General features: G+C 40.6%; 1 protein-coding gene and 1 non-coding gene across 2 annotated transcripts in view; one reads left to right on the plus strand and one right to left on the minus strand.

The window, feature by feature from the left end:
* Positions 1-16,466, plus strand: part of LOC138005123 (uncharacterized) — a 34,956-nt gene extending 18,490 nt beyond the window's left edge. Inside the window, exons 6-7 of the mRNA XM_068851399.1 lie at positions 15,032-15,233; positions 16,213-16,466. Of these exons, the coding sequence (XP_068707500.1) occupies positions 15,032-15,233; positions 16,213-16,325 (315 nt within the window). The 3' untranslated portion in view covers positions 16,326-16,466. The remainder of the gene's footprint in view (positions 1-15,031; positions 15,234-16,212) is intronic.
* Trnas-gga (transfer RNA serine (anticodon GGA)) lies at positions 14,019-14,091 on the minus strand. Its single transcript has one exon. It is a non-coding gene; the product is annotated as a tRNA-Ser (tRNA).
* Positions 16,467-17,500: the final 1,034 nt, after the last annotated feature.

A 17,500-nucleotide genomic window follows, 5' to 3' on the forward strand; every position in this document is an offset into this window, starting at 1 on the left:
TGTTTCCAGCCCGGGGTTGTCGCCTATGGTATAGTGGTTAGCACATATCATAGCGATCGATCAGCAAAAAAATGTAGATTTCATCAGCTTGTTGGCGCTGTGCTCAAACATTTTGTCCAGTAATAGAAAAGAATTAAAAGAAACATTAAAAAATCGCAACTTAGGTTTCACATATGTCGAAATCTCTCAGTCATCGAGTGTAAGTGCACGTTGGGCAACACTACTTTAATTTCGCTCCACTTTTCTTTTAAAAAAAACTAAATCTGTATGAAAAATGTAGAAGGGGAAGCCGCCTGTGTCTTAGGTGATAGGGAAGACAAAGGTGAAAAGCCTTCTCAAATCCTCATGTCATTGAACAGCCGCACCGGAAAATAACTGAGTGAAACACGAAAATAAACAGGTCTGTTGTAACCTTTCTTGAATTTCAACAAACGAGCCCCAAAATCGGCAAGAATTTGTGACGCTGATGAATAGTAAAGCAGTTTTTGTTTAAAAAACGATGGAATTACCTGGTGATAAATAATCTCGTCTAGGAGAGTGAATTTTTGACTTTGCAGAAGCAATGGTCAACTTTAAGAGTTAGACAATTGTAATCTTTGAGTTGAATTCGCACATTTCTTGTCGACTTTAGTAATAACACTTGAACGAAAATAAAGCTATCAAAACAACAATCCGATGTATTGCTACCGATGTATCCTGTTGTTAGTAACACGCAAGGTAACTTTATCACAGGCGGCCGCGCAAATCGATGTCACTTTCGATTTCCGATTTACTTGTGCAGCTAAAAAAACAATAGAAAATTTAGACGTAACAAGAATCTCCCAAAATGTATTCGCGGCACAAAATTTATGTTGTTTTCATGTCGCAACTTTTGTTGCTTGTGGCAATTTTTTTTTAATTCTCGATCGACATTTCCTAAAAACGTCATTGTGCTCTTCCTTAAAACTGTGTTTATCAATATTTGTTTACTTTTGCATCAATAGTTGTTTTGCATAAAGCACACCTGCAAAATCTGTACCATGCTTAGTTCGCATTTTTGAGCGTTAAAATATAATTTTTGGTCCAATGTTTCCGACAGCAAGTCGTATATTTTGAGGTTGTCCATCCAGATACTAACCCCGCTGGACAGGGTTAACTTCAATGAACGTTTGTCGTGGAAACTGTCAGACGCTCAGTCTACACGCTTAAACGTGCTGTAAAAAAAGAAGTTGAACTTCATATCATCCTCGAAGCCAATGATTCTCGATTGCCATTTATTCCTTCAACCTTTCTGGGCTTAGTGTTTTACATATTTCATCCTGGAAAACAAAACGCAGCTGAGTTGACAGTTATGGAAGAAAGCACTATGTTAAGTTACTGCACTACCACACGTACGTATTTGCGTACCTATTTTTGTGTGGATGCTGTAGAGACTTCGGCCAGGGGAATGATGATTTGGTGGTTGCACTTCCCTTTGATGAGAAGGAAAAGAGGACAAAAGAACTGCAATAGCAGGAAACCAAACACGTGCCCCATGAAAGGCAGGCATGTTGCCAATTTCCGCGGCAATATAAAATTGACGATATAGATATTGATAAGCACAATGTTCATTTTTTCACAGAGCTCTCTTCAGTTATAGCGTGAGACATTAAGATAAGACGAAGCTCTTTCCAACCTCTAATAATTTCATTCGATCCCTTTAGGGTGCAAGGGCCCATTGTTTCTTTTGTATCGTTCTTTGTGTCCGTTGTTTTTTTGTTTTTTTTTTTTACCAATCCCGAGAGCCCTTGTAGTAGCTGCGTACTGACCCGAGACGTTAGGTTTTAATTATATTTTGTATTAAGCCAAAGTTGTCATGAAATGACACACAGGGGACAAAAGTCAAAAAAAAAAAAAGGGAAGGGGGGAGTGAGTGAGGAGAAACACACAGGTCCAATACTCCGACATAATGAGATTCCTGGTACGTCACAATAGACATCGCAAAGTGTCACAAAGTGTCCCGCTCTTTATGTCTCACAAAATGGTTACGATTTTTTAAGGGTTAGGCCTAGGGTTAGGGGACACTTTGTCATGTCTATTGTGATGTACCGTGAATCATATTTTGTCGGAGTATTTGACAACCCACAGGAGAAAAGGCAATAACTGAGTTAAAATGTGACCATGACATGACCTTGACTTGACTTTAAGTTAGCTGTTGATTGGACGTTATTTATAGAAATGAGTTCTTCTTTCTTTTATATTTTAGTGCTAAGTGGGAGAAGAATTCGGAAATGCTGTCTACATTAGTTAAGCACATGAATTCCCGTACTGTCATCAAGGGTTCTTAAACAGAAAAAAAGCTTGAGAATATGAGAGTCCATGCTGGCAAGAAAGCTTATGAATGCCAACAATGTGGCAAGTGTTTTAGCCAAGCTGGACATTTGAAGTCACATGAAAGAGTCCATACTGGGGAAAAGCCTTATGAGTGCAAGCAGTGTGCAAGTGCTTTAGCGTAGCAGGATATTTGAGGACACATGAAAGAGTCCATACTGGAGAGAAGCCTTATGAATGCAAACAATGTGCTAAGCGATTTAGCCAAGCTGGACATTTGAAGACACATGAAGGAGTGCATACTGCAGAAAGGCCTTATGAGTGCAAGCAGTGTGGCAAGTGTTTTAGCGTAGCAGGATATTTGAGGAAAGAACCCATACTGGAGAGACGCGTTATAGGTGCAATCAGTGTGGCAAGTGTTTTACCCAGGCCGCATATTTGAGAAGACATGAAAGAGTCCATACTGGAGAAAGACCCTATCAATGCAAACATTGTGGAAAGGGTTTTGGCGCAGCAGGAAATGTAAGAACACATGAAAGAGTCCATACTAGGGAGAAGCCTTATGAATGCAAACAATGTGGTAAGCGTTTTAGCCAAGCTGGACATTTGAAGACACATGAAGGAGTGCATACTGCAGAAAGGCCTTATGAGTGCAAGCAGTGTGGCAAGTGCTTTAGTGTTGACACATGAAAGAACCCATACTGGAGAGACGCCTTATGGGTGCAATCATTGTGGCAAGTGTTTTAGCCAGGCAGGAAAATTGAAGAGACATGAAAGAGTCCATACTGGAGAAAGGCCCTATCAAAGGCAAGCATTGTGGAAAGCGTTTTGGCCTAGCAGGAGATTTAAGAAGACATGAAAGAGTCCATACTGGAGAAAGGCCCTATCAATGCAAACATTGTGGCAAGTGCTTTAGCCAAGCAGAACATCTGAGAAAACACGGAAGAGTCCATACTATAGAGAAGCGTTATAAACGTAAGCAAATAGGAAAGGTTTTTGGCAACAGAAATAGTGCCAGTAAACATGAAAAAGCACAAGAACGTTCTGCAATTACGAATGAATTTGAAGAAGGGTTTCATCGCTTCTGCACTGTGGAAGAACACAATTTGAACCAGGGTGTAAACCACAGCTGTTGGATCTGCCAGGAGGAGTTAAGTAGCGAAGAGCTCCTTCTTACACACTACCGAGAACATATGACGTTCGAGGAGCCGTCAACTAGAGCTAGTTTGATGGCCATTTTTCGACTAATTTTGTATTATAATGGTTACAACTTATTCGCAGTGTTTCTTCCTTTTTAGTATAAATTTTAACGATCTACCGGGCGCACATTGTCAGCTTTCGTTGAACATTGCTTCCTTGTCATGTAAGATCTCCTGTTTGGGGCTGCGCTGAAAATTGTATCGCTTTGTAAATCTAAACACAGTGTATTTTAAACTATCGTCAGTGGCCTTTTATATGAAGTTAAAATAATCTTGAAACAATCCCCCTTGAAAGCAACGACTTTTTTCCGGCCTAAACCACTGGGAGCTCAAAATTGTCCCCAGAAACGCTCGGTTGCATGGTAACCAATTCACTTGTTAATATGGGAAATCGAAAATGACGAAAATAATATCGGCTAGTCTTATCCTCAAGCGAAAAAAAGAAAATTTCCTCCATAAACTAGCAGATTCATGAAGTTGGTCCGAGGGAACCGTCTCTTGCCAGTGAGCTGTACGTTTTCTGAACCCGAGACCGTCAATGTTTCACGACGAAAGGAAGTACATTGCGAACTATCAACGACTTTGGGACCACTAAGGATACATCTTTCTTGAGTCGTGCCAAACTCGCCGAAACAGCCATTTCCCGTAAATACATGTTAACCCCCAAATTGCTGCCTATCGAAGTCTTCTCGGAGGAAAATTAGCAACTTTTAATACGTACGAATACATACTTGGGGGGCCACTCCCCATAGGTGTCCCCATAGGGGTTTGAAGGTCAAGTGCACACTTCCTCCGTATGAGGAAGTGAACTTTGAGGATTTTGAAATCCCAAATAAACCATAGCCGTGAATGTTAACTGACATCATCCCCTTGTTGTTGGTGCTCATCAAAGGAAGGGAAAGGATTCTAAAGGAATTGTTCTTGAAGCAGAAATTTCTTCACGTCAGTTTAACAACAACTAAAGCCTTCAACTAGCACGTTGTGAACTTCACGACAACAGTCTGGCATTGAAGATCCTGAAGTCGTAAATAAAACCGTGTCCTAAAGTGATATCAATTTTCAATTTTCAACTAGGCGTTCCTAGTACGCGAGAATAACTCTCGTGCGCGCAAAAATTGCCGTGTGGGTCTTTCGATAAGCAACCAGCGTCGAGATAAGTTTTTACCACAATTGCTTGTAATCTCGCAATCTGATTGGCTAATTTGCCGTTGTCGATGAGAGTCTAGACAACGCTGTACGCGTCATGCTGGCGTCATTTTGTCACGCAGTGTAGTAGCCAATCAGGAACGCTCATTTTGGAAAATAAACCAATCATCATAAATACTTTTGTCCTTTGGCCATATCAATTTCAATAGGAAAAGAAAACAAACAGCGGTTACAAACATTTTCATTTTATACTTGACGTTTCGTATGTTGCAGCATACATCATCAGAAGTGACGGTTAAAACTGTTACACAGAATTTTAAAAGACTAGAGCGAGGAACTGGTGACTAGTTAAAAAGTGTGATAACAAAATAGTAACTTCCGATTGACGATAGTTCCGGAAGAAATTAATAAAGAAAAAGCTTCTCACTACCAATGTTTTCATTGAGAGAGGGTTTTAAATCACTGATTAACAGCGTTTCTTTAATTTTACACTGCAAGTCGGACTTTCCAGTTGCGAGGACTTCAAAATGGTCCCATTTGATGTTATGACCGGTAGAAATTGTATGGTCTGCAACAGCAGAGGCGTGGCCGACTTGTGTAAGAGCTTTGAAATGCTCGGACTTCCTGTCATGCAATCTTCTTTTTGTTTTGCCGATGTAGAAGGAATCACAGCCCCAACAACTGGCTTTGTATACTATTTTTGATCTTTGAGAACGACTGAAACGATCTTTGTAGGGAAAAAAAGACTTAACCCTGCAAGTGTTTTGAAAAATAACCCTGAGATTGACAGAGCCATAAAACTTACTAATACAAGATTTAACACGTCGAGTAAGAGCTTCACTTTGAAAGCCCAAAAAAGGCAAGACAAGAATGATATCTTTCTTAGGAACAGTGGTGGCAGGCTCAGCAGACCTGTTCTTTTGTCTGTTCAAAACATCATTAATGTTATAACAAAGAACGCCTCTTGGGTAACCATTTTGAAAGAGAGTGTTCTTTAGATCGAAGAGAGTCGACTGTAACAAGGAAGAACTCGAGCAGATGCGTAAGCAGCGATAGGTGAGGGTGCGGATTAAGTTTATTTTATACTTTCTAGGAGTGAAAGAGTCCCACTTGCTGTAGAGGCCAGTGAAAGATGTTTTGCGATGTGCTGTTGTTGTGAAATTGTTGAGATTGCGCTTAATGCGGACATCTAAAAATGGAATCTCCTGGTTTTCTTCAAGTTCCATTGTAAATTTGATATTAGGATGTCTGGTGTTAAGAATATGCAGAGAACTGGCCGTAGTGGCTTCACTGTCGAACAAAGAAAATGTGTCATCCACATATCTAAACCAAATGGAGGGACGAGAATCTACATTAGCCAACCATTTCTGTTCAAAGTCACACATGAAAATGTTAGCTAATACTGGGCCTAGCGGAGACCCCATTGCAACGCCATCGATTTGGTCGTAATAATGACCATCAAATACAAAGTGGCTTTTCTTCGTTGCAAACTCGAGCAAGTTTTTGAGGACATGTCGCGGTAAGACAGGAGGGTCAGGAAGAGAGTATAACTTGGAAAGACAAATTTCTATTGTCTCGTCGAGTGGAACGTTCGTGAATAAGGAACACACGTCAAAAGAGCACATTATTTCATCGTTGTGTTGATGAGTCTTCGCCCAATCCACAAAAGAGAAGGAGTCCTTGATAGTGAATTGGTTGGTGGAGATCGGTTTAAGGACATCAACAAGAAAAGAGGCAAGATTGTGGTTGTATGTGTTAACTGAGGAGACAATCGGGCGAAAGGGGCAACCAGTTTTGTGGACTTTAGGAAGACCATAAAGAACACCAGCAGTAGATCCACAAGGAAGGATTTTTCTAAATGTAGCTTCATCAATTATACAATCTCGCTTGAGGTTACGAAGATAGGAAATAAGACTCCCTAGACTTGGTTGGGTTGTGCGACAACAACTTAAATTTCGTTCCATCGGAAATCAACTGTTTCATTTTGCTGAGGTAATCATGTCTGTTGACAATTACAACACCATTTCCTTTGTCAAGTTTAGTAATAATAATAGAAGTATCATTTCGCGAATCGTTAAGAGCCATCCATTCTTCCTTAGTTAGAATTCGCTTTTGTTTAGAATAATCATAAGAGTAGATGTAACTGTAAGAAGCATTTTTGAGTTGACATTTCAATCTGTCTTGGTCCTCACTTGTTAATGAATGACCCAAACCAATAAGATCACGGTAGAGCATTTCAAAAGCGCATTTTACGCTTACTCCGTCAACAGCTTTCGGTGGGAGACAGAAACGCAAGCCCCTTGCCCTTGCCCCTTGCCTTACGATTTTGTTATCACACTTTTTAACTAGTCACCAGTTCCTCGCTCTAGTTTTTTAAAATTCTGTGTAACAGTTTTAACCGTCACTTCTGATGATGTATGCTGCAACATACGAAAAGTCAAGTATAAAATGAAAATGTTTGTAACCGCTGTTTGTTTTCTTTTCCTATTAAACCAATCACATTGCGAGAAAGTTATAGTTAATGCTTGCTCTTTCTTTGAGTCATGATTTTGGTCACGCTCTGAAATGAAAACTTTCTTTGGCGTTGAATATTGTGGTAAAAAACAAATCGAAAGTGGTTCAGCGTTGTCTGTACTCTTATCGACAAAGATATTCGTCATCACAGTGGTCAAAATTTGCTGTGGACTCACTGCCGAGTGAGTGCACAACAAATTTTGACCACTGTGATGACGAATATCGTTGTCGATATGAGTACAGACAACTCTGACCCACTTTCGATTTGTTAAATATAAAAGATTTTCTTATTAAATTAAAAGTTGGTCACTTGGCCAACTTGGTCGGTTGTGGCCAAGTGACAATAATTATAAGAAAGCTTTTATCAAAAAATACCCTGCTAGCCGAACGAGCAGTTTTCACGAATCTTACAAACAAAAATATATATATATATATATATAAAGAAATCTATATATTTACAGCAGTTGAGTGTATTCATTTATAATGTTCGTTTGATAAAAGAAAAATACTAGAAATGGTTTGAAAAAAGAAAACAGTAAATAAAGAACATTCGTCTTTGTGTATAGTGTCTTGTAGAATACATTAAATTCAGAATACGGGTACAATTAGGATAAACGAAGTAAATATACAGTTTAATTAATAGCTGAATATAAATATCGCCTTATTGCTATCTATTAGTAACGAGCAGTTCTCTGCTCCTCTGGTTTTTGGATACCTTGATTTAGCATATATATATGGTAATCTGCAGAGATGGATTCCGGTTTCCGGGTGAGGTTCTCATTGCAATCACTGTTTTAATTGACCTAGAGAGCAAAAGTAGTTTGAGCTTTCTGCCATTCCTATTCGCTCTCGATTAGGTCAAACTAAGAAATTGGAAACCATACACCAGCATTCACATTCTTTGAGGATATTTTTTTCCTCGTATATCTGCTCTTTTCTATGACACATTTGTTAGTATAAATATTGAGAAAAGTGTTTACATTAAATCAAGTTGAAAGCAACAACATTCTCGCGTCGACCGAGTGCAGCAATCTAAAGACCTCCTCTGAATCTCAAGCCGCTGGCCAAAATGAGCGGTCTTTCATTGCATATACATCGGACAACTGAAACGGTAACCAGTTGAGCTACACATACGTTTTTGTGTGAAAAGGGAACTTTTTCTCTGTTGTCGAATCGTTTTCACCTGTTCACACGAATGCGCTAAAACAATTCGACATTACCAATGCCGCTAAAGGGGCATGCGTATTCCTCAGTAAAACGAGCCTGCAAGACAGAAATTCGCGCTATTTTTGACTCGTTTAAAGATGTCGCAGGCAGGCCAATGTAAAAAGGTAAGAGCAAGGCTGACTCGAGTTGCTCCTTAAAGTTACAATAAAATATAAAGTACCAAGACCTCTGAAAGTGTCGGCTGCGGATCATGCCAGACAACATTTTGCGCCATTTTGCATCTCAGGTTTATCCTTGGCGCGGCTGACGGACGACGCAGGCTGGAGCCAATAATGCGATGTCATCGTTTTCGAAAAGTGCCGTTTTCACTGTCCACACGAAAACACGAAAAGGGCTTTTTCAAAAATGTGGACAGGGACCATGGCAATGAGTTTTCCCCGTGAGACGGAGGGAAAGTTTCATGTAACATACAACTCCCGCTACTTCCCGCGAGCTTGCGATAGTTGGAGGAAGAGTTTCTTCATTCTTTGATTCCGAGTGTCATTGGAATCAATGCAGTTAAGAAACTCCTCTTGACAGAAAATGATTTAAATTTGGAGCGAGCGGTTGAAATGTACAGGTAAACAGCTCAATAACATTGCTGTGGATGAGGATGTCCGTGAAGTGCACACGGTAAAAGACGACAGTACAAAGCCTTCAGGAAAGGTTATCGGGGCGAAAGCAAGATGTCGACATACGAAGAAATAGCAGTTCTCTTGTAATAAGTGCGGACAACAGCACGCTCCGAGGTAATAGGGACTTTAAGCAAATCGCTACGCCTGGCGCTAATACGGCTGCCGGAAGTAAATTTCCCCCAAAATGAGACACTGCGCATGTACGTCGGTTGCATCCAGCCGTAGTGTGAAATCTGACTACGTGAGTCGGGATGTTTTGCCGTAGCGGCTACTACGTCGAGTTTATTTCGCTTCTCTGGCCCTTTTCAACGGACATCTCGGCATTTTAAGAATTCCATTGGATACTATATCCTTTAAAGTCAATTTAAGTCAAGGATTGTGTCAAGGTTGCCCTCTTATAAGCTTGTAAATCCGTATCATGAACTTACGATAAGTTTTGGCAAAAGTGTTGGAATGCCGAAGTGAGTCAAGTGAAATATTCGTGTTCAGCACGAGGTTGTTTTTCTTCGGTTAAGTTTGCTTTGAGGATTTAGAGAAGATGTTTTATATCTGGATACTATACGATGCTATTTTGCTTCTTTGAGTATTGATATATTTGTGTTTTTCACTCGATATTCTTTGAGATATTTGTCTCTGAAATGATATATTTTATCCATCAAATTGTTGTTATTGTACAAGGTGTATAGCTTAGAAATAATCTCTTCGTCCTAGCAAGGGGAACAACGGCCATCGTCCTTTGAGCGAAGCCATTTGGCTGTGAGAAACTAAATAAAAGAGATTTTAAACTCCTTAGCCCATGCTTCAATGTATTTTGCTTTGCTAAACTTAAAATTTAGCAGACCACCGCGCCGTACTCTCCCCAGACCTTTTCAGGCACGGTAGCCGTAGTAGCACCAGCCGTAGTGATTTGCTTAAACTCTCTAATGTCCACCCTACGGACAGATTTGTCGCCTACGTGCACAAAAAAAAAAAAAAAAATTCATGGCTCGAGTATCAAAGGACAACCCAAAGCAAGTGAGTGAATGTAGATTGGATGATTCGTTATCGGGGTTGTGGGAACTAAGCTACTCACATAAAAAGATTTGATGCAAAGAATAATTATCAACAAGCAACATTTGAATGTGAAATTGGACACTGGCGCTCGGAGCAATGTTTTTCCAGATCAGGTCTTTTGCAAAATTGAAGTAAAAAACACCCGACTTGTGTCGTATACTTGCCACAAGATACCAGTAATGGGTAAAGCCACCCTCCAGGTGAAACTGAGAGGGAAGTTTTACCCAGGGCTTGTGAAATGTCATAATCAAATTACTGAACAACGAGCCACACCCACAATTGTCCTTCAAATGTCAGTGCAGTTGATACCCAAGCAGATGAAGATCTGCCTGATATCCAACCAAGCTAAGGTGTCAGTGAAATCATCAAGAAGCGAGAGAACTATTCCATGGCATTGGATGCTTAGAAGGCACCTATAGCACTAAGATTGAAGCTACATGGCAATAAAATGAAGATCACAAACGACAAATGATTAATTTCCCTATAATAAAACTTGTATTGCTCATGAACTGACGGCAAATGGATTGAAACCGTGAAATCCCAGCAAGATTTGTGCAGTGCAACAAATGCCATCTCCAACGGACAAGCCGGTATTGTTAAGATTTCTTGGATTCGTGAATCACACTAGCAAGTTCTCACCAAACGTAGCGGACCTACAGCCCAGGCATTGAGAGAGCTACTGCACAAGGGAGTAGAATGGCACTGGTCTGAAAGACAGATGAAAGCATTTCAAGCCATTAAAGGAATGCTGTCAAAGAATTATGCCACTCTTCAGTACCATGATGTTAACAAACATCGCTTAGAAGAGATGCATAGTCAAATACACAACAGCAGGAGTCCATTAATGATTAATGGGCTCCTGACAACAGCCACTAAGGCAACCTAAATTGTCAAAGAAGAGCAAGAGAAGTTTCATCGAGTTTCAGTTTTTTGGCCAGGAATAAATGTGCAAATAACGGACATTGTATACAAGTGCATTACTTCGCAGGCAAGATAACCACTCAAGAGTCATGAACTATACCTGAGAGGCCATGGTAGAAGATCGTTGTCGATCTCTTTGAACTCGAGAGACAAAATTATGTGGTTATAGTCGACTGCTACTCGAAGTTATTCGAATTATCACTCTTGCCAAACAGTAAGAGCAAGACACTGACCAACCACTGAGATCATCGTCAGTGACTATGGCGCCGATTTAGACACCCATGAGTTTAATGTAAGTGCTTTGTTTATAGTTGAAGTGTACTTAGCTATCAAGCTAATTCACAGGCACTCATCTGTCTTTCACATCTGAAAGAAACGTGATTAAGGACGTTCGCGCCCATTGCTACTGCGCATTTTTTCGCGCATGTCACGCACACGTCATACATCGCAGATCACGAAGGTAAACACGATGCTAAAAGCGCAAATATTTTTCACAAGAATGGAACATGAAAGCATGTGGCATCATGGGATAGCTGTGGGCCCGGGTCTTCTCGGAAATGTGTACGCAATGGCGTGACAGTGCGAATAGACAATCGCTTTGAGAACTTCGCAGCTTTCCGTAGATCACTTCCTTTCCTGATTTTATCCATTTTAACAAAAAACAAAAAAAATCTGTACGTGAGAAGTTACAAATATTCGCTTTTTATGCTCTCGTGCGACCGAAGTTTACTTTCTTAGACTAATATGTATCGTTTTTCAAGGTCTATTTCACCTCAGAAAAAGACATCAGCTGCAAAAGTTTGTTTAGTTTTATTAGTTATGTTGAGTTGAGTACGATTACCTGATCTCAATTTCACTAATGTAGCTTTTTTTATTGCTGACAGTTGTAAGCTAAGATCGTCTCAAAATAACGCAATCTTCTAAAAGTGCACCTCACGATCTCCAAAACGAGCAATTACCAATTGACCACGCCGCCTCAAGTTTGCAAAATGTTTCGGTAGCCGAGAACATTCTAAAGAAAGTTGATGGAAAGGATTTTCACCTTGTCTTGCATGACTACCGTAATACTCTCATCGACCAAATTGACCTATTACCCGCACAGATGCTAATGGACGCCTCACAAGAACCCGACTGCCAGCCACTCCTACTGTTTCGAGAGCATTAAACAAGGACTAGCCTGCCGTGGAAGAATTCAGGAACAATTAAGTTAAATCTTCACGTACATCATAACGTAGTCTCAGAGAAAGTCCGTTCTAAGGGTCGACCTATTCGACCACCTGTCGAAAACTTGTCTTCTCTTGTTAAAGACTATGTTACCCCTTAGAGGACACACTCTTTAGTAAAAGACAATTGTAGCTTGATGATAAGTTAAGATTCCTTAAAAAGGTCTTTTTTAGAATTTGTTTCTTTGAAAAGAAGGGTTATGTTGAAATACATAATTTCCCGCCCTTTCTGATTACGTGATTTCATGCACGTAAGGCCACGTTTTGTTGTGGTCAAATTCTAAAGTATTAGGCTCCCTCCACACGTATCCGTATATTTTTTAATCCGCAACTTTTTCTTTCCGGATACGCCTTTCGTCCACATGTATACGGCAAATTCGAATTCGCTGGGGAATCCGCAACTTTTTGAATCGCTCTCTAGAGTGGATATTTCCGCTATGAACCCGGAACAGTGTGCACGCTAAATCGGGATATTTTTTATTCCGCATTACGTAAAAAGATCGAGCCCAGTTAATTACCGTAAAATCAATTCCCAAGATGGCTACTGAGGGCTTCATGGCGCATGCTCTGTTACCTTCGTTTCCTTGAGGAGTCCTGAGTACTAAAGTGAATCGGGATATGTTTCGGATACGAGTGGACGGGCAAAGGCGATTTGAATACGCTACGTGTGGATGGGAATGTTTTTGAACCCGGAAAGAAAAAGTTGCGGATTCAAAAATATCCGGATATGTATAGACGGGGCCTTAGAATCATAAAAGTGTTGTTCAAGTTTCTACATTAGCAAATCACACAAAACGCAGTCGACAATTGCACCTATCAGAAATCATTCAAAATGCAGGCGGTCGGTGGCTAAGCGTGCGGAAACTTCTGAAAGTAAAATTAGTTTTCTGGCCAATCGCGAAAGTAAATTATTCATGAGTAAACCTCACAACTGATCTCTCGCCCCTCCGACACTTCTTCGTTATGAACGTGAACCAAGTAAAGACAGGATCACTTTATTCCGTCTGGTGGTGTAAAGGAGACCCAATTGTTTAGTTTAATCTGCGTGCGATTGCTGTTCCTGATATTCCTAAAATAGCCGGATTGAGTTTGAACCAGTTTTTATCATAGAAGGGAGCGGGGCTGGCACAGGGGTAAAAGCATTTGCTTTCTACCAGTGTGACTCGGGATCGATAACCTAACTCAACGTCATATCTGGCTTGACTTTTTTAGCCTGCGTAACAAGCGTTTCAGTGTATTTTCGACGTTTTGGTCCTCGAAAAATGGATCGACACAAAACAAGAGGTGCGGGAAGGGCCAAAACTTCGAAAATTTTCCAATACTACTCGTAGGTCTTTGTAACGGCTTTTTCACAGATCAAGATATTTTTTAAACGAGTTGAAAAGTACGATTTGACTTGCGCGAGTGACCATTTTTAATCTCATGGGTAATTATCTCTCTTGCAAGACTTGTGATTAGCTGGAAAGAAGAAACAGGAAAATTTGGTTTTATCAAACGTGTTGATAACGGTGGAATTACCACGGTGAACGATTTGGAAAGCTTACAATTCGAGCGTTAACCCTTCCTGTTTCACTCCCCGACCGACGCAGCACCGCAGTTTCTTTAGAAACTAGAAATTTATTGGCTGGAAAGATCTAGTTTTGCTGAAAAATAAATCCAAAAATAGCTGTCGGTTTGTGAAAACATCGTTCCACAAAATAGTAACAATAAATGATGAAATGGTATATGAAATGAATCATATATGAACTGCGGATATGAAATCAAGTGAAGCTATGATCTTCGCAGTTATGAGCGCAATTTTTGCAATTGCGTAGAGAAGCCTGAAAAATTCAGGACTTCAACGGGGTTTGAACCCGTGACCTCGCGATTCCGGTGCGACGCTCTAACCAACTGAGCTATGAAGCCACTGACGTTGGGAACTGGTCATTTGTGGGTTCTAATGGTCCCGTTAGAAATGAATCAATGATGAAATGGTATATGAAATGAATCATAACCGGGACCATTAGAACCCACAAATGACCAGTTCCCAACGTCAGTGGCTTCATAGCTCAGTTGGTTAGAGCGTCGCACCGGGTTCACGCGAGGTCACGGGTTCAAACCCCGTTGAAGTCCTGAATTTTTCAGGCTTCTCTACGCAATTGCAAAAATTGCGCTCATAACTGCGAAGATCATAGCTTCACTTGATAGTAACAATAAATTTGTACGCTCCTAGTCATGGGCTCCTGTTTTAATCTAATTAATAAGGCCCTTGTGCGCATGCCCGACTATATAAGCAGTTGACCTTTGTACAGTGAATTATCATCTTATAAGCATGTTCAAATGTAAGCTACTGAAGCTAATATTCGTTGCGGACTCTTAATTTTTTCCCTCAGTACGAATTAGGCGGTCTTAAATACGGAGCGGCTTATGGTATTAGGCGGTTACGAACCAGGAGCTCATCAAGTGGAGCCTTTATCTCCCATACTTGATAAACGAGTCAACCCTTTCCAGAGTATATTTATTTATAGAACTCCTCTCTTGGGAGCTTTAGCACGCCCACTGTTGTAAATGCCAATCTCCCTTGGGAGCTTTAGCACGCCCATTGTTGTAAATGCCAATCTCCCTTGGGAGATTCAGCACTCTCACTTCTGTAAAAGCCAATCAAATGAAATACGATACTTCGCGGGGAAAAACCTGTTCCTAATCTGGAAAGGGTTAACTCAAGGAATTGTTGGAGGTAGAGGCTCTCCTTGACGAGTTCCTGGATGGGCTTAATAACGACCAGCTCTCTCTAATTGTGAATTTTTTCTTGGAAAGCTTCAATTGCTTTTCTTAAACAATCTCTTACATTTTAACCCCAATGCAGAGGTTCAAGACAACAAAGGACGCATCGGGATTGAAAGCCGGTGAAGAAATTGACTCGCAAAATTGGCCAGTTTTTGCTGGAACCGTAATTTGCTTCTGCGGAATCGCTCTATTGTTCCTCACAGTTAACGTGGCGCTGAAGTGGTTTCTGGGACGATGCATAAAGGGAAAAGAAGAAGATACTGAAGAAGGACGAGAGCCAGGTAAGTCAGTTGCTAGACCAAGGAACTCATCGCGGGGACCTCGGATTCTAGTTGCCCGGATATGTTTGTCTGTTTGTTGTCATGATTTGAGCAGGTTGAAGTTTTGGCAGCTGTTCAGCTGCTGTGGACCTAATATACTCACCTACCCATACGCTTACCAAGGACAGCCACAACACCAGCACATATCACATGTGCTGGATTCCGTTTGTGTGAAAAGCTTGCAGTTAAATATGTTGAGTATCATAGACTTTCTCCAATCTTGTACTTAATAGACCAACTTCGATATATTAAATTCAGTCCTAAACAAAAGACATCATTTCGAGGCTCTGGGGAATGAACTTGTACAAATCCTTATATTTTTTGCCCGGAGCCTCTAGTTGATGCCTTTTGCCTATGACAGAATTTTAATACATCGAAATTGGCCTATTAGTGCAGTTTACACTCCGCATTTCGAGTCCACTGAAGTGAATCATATCTGGTTACGAATGTTGTATCTTTGTTGGAAACCGGCGATAAATACTTACCTTCCTTGGGAGTTTTTGTTCCGTTTTCCGAGGGTGGCATTTACAAGAAAATCCTGTTTATATGGCTTAGATTGCCCTTGTTTGTTTTCGGATTCCCTTGCTTTCTAAGAAGCATTTCATCAGTAAACGAGGCAGTCAAAATTTGTTTGGCAATTTCGGAGTATGTGAAAATGGCTTTCTTTGAGGAGTCTGTTGTCCCAGCTCATAGGCTTCCGAAAAGTGTTTTCCAATCGCCGATTTTCTATGTTCAACAATACGTTGGTGAAGTTGTCGAGATATGTATCCCAAATTTTCTGCATGAGATCGCGCAGCCGGGCCACATGAAAATGAATACACCACACATTGTTGATTTACAATGGGTGGGTCAATTTCTTTCTGCTCGGATTCATCAATCAAAATTATAGTATTAAATTGAATGAATGAATAAATGAATGACTAACTCATAATATTTTCAGGGCAAATCTCAGGCCAAACTTCACAATGGTCACAATATGAAAAACACTTGGAATTTTCTGTAACAGAATTGATCAGTGAGCCATTCAACATGTGGCATGAGCAGAAACACTAGGATGACGCGGTGTATACCAGGACTGACATTGACTATCTGAATCGATAAAGACTCAAAGCATAAAGTTACTTTGATGCCTGCGTTGTAAGTAAGCACACTTTGAGAAAGCACGTAGCAGTAGTTGAGCGACAGCCTGGAAAATCGGCGGAAGGGAGACAAGTCCACATATGTTCCCACTCATGCGGAGCTTCTCCATCATTTCGATCACAGGCAGACAACCCTAAAAATGCGAGAGCGCGTCACGTCACGTCAATTTTGAGACACAATTGTAACGGCTGATTCTTCTGATCGAGGAAAATGTTCCATAAAAACTCAAAATCGCGATGTTTCTTTTCGAAAATTCATTTTATGGACGTATAGCCAGATAAATAAAATAAAGTTCACTCACCCAGGCTAGCTCAGCTTTTTGCCCTCACCATATGATCGGGACAGGAGTGATGGATCATTGGAATTTGATCAAAATCAAATTAACCAATCAAAAAGCTCAAATTTCCCCCAAGAGAGACAAAATTATTAATCTGTGCTTTTTGATTGGTTAATTTGATTTTGATCAAATTCCAATTATCCATCACTCCTGTCCCGATCATATGGTGATGGCAAAAACCTGAGCGAAGCTTGAAAATCGAACAGCATTTTGAGATGGCAGAGCCGTGTAAATGCGATAACTTTTGGCACGATGCTAGCAAAATTATCGACTTTTTACGTGCCCAAGGCTGCGAAGCGAGAGACCTTTGGAAGTGGGAGAAATTCGGCTACACTCCGGACGCACTCGGCCGTGAGCGGTATTGGAAGCTGCACGCCTTGTCTATTTATATTGTATATGACGACGCGTCGGATCTGAAGGGGAAATCAAAGCGTCCCAAAAACCCATCAAATCACTCAGGACAACGCAGAAAATAGTGGGTGAGTGAACTTTATTTATCTGGCTGTCCATAAAATTAATTTTCGAAAAGAAACATCGCGATTTGAAGCTTTATGGAACTTTTTCCTCGACCAGTTGAATCGGCCGTTACAACTGTCTCAAAATAAGATGACGTCTAGCGCTCTCGCATTCTTAGGGTTGTCTGCCTGTGGTTTGATCGAGAGCGGCTTTTGCGTATAGGTGAACGATATTTCTCCCCATTTATGTACTCAACCATTCTTGCTTAACGTTATATTCTAGGCAGCTAGTGCTC

Source organism: Montipora foliosa, chromosome 6, assembly GCF_036669935.1.
Source record: "Montipora foliosa isolate CH-2021 chromosome 6, ASM3666993v2, whole genome shotgun sequence".
Taxonomy (NCBI): Eukaryota; Metazoa; Cnidaria; class Anthozoa; order Scleractinia; family Acroporidae; genus Montipora; species Montipora foliosa.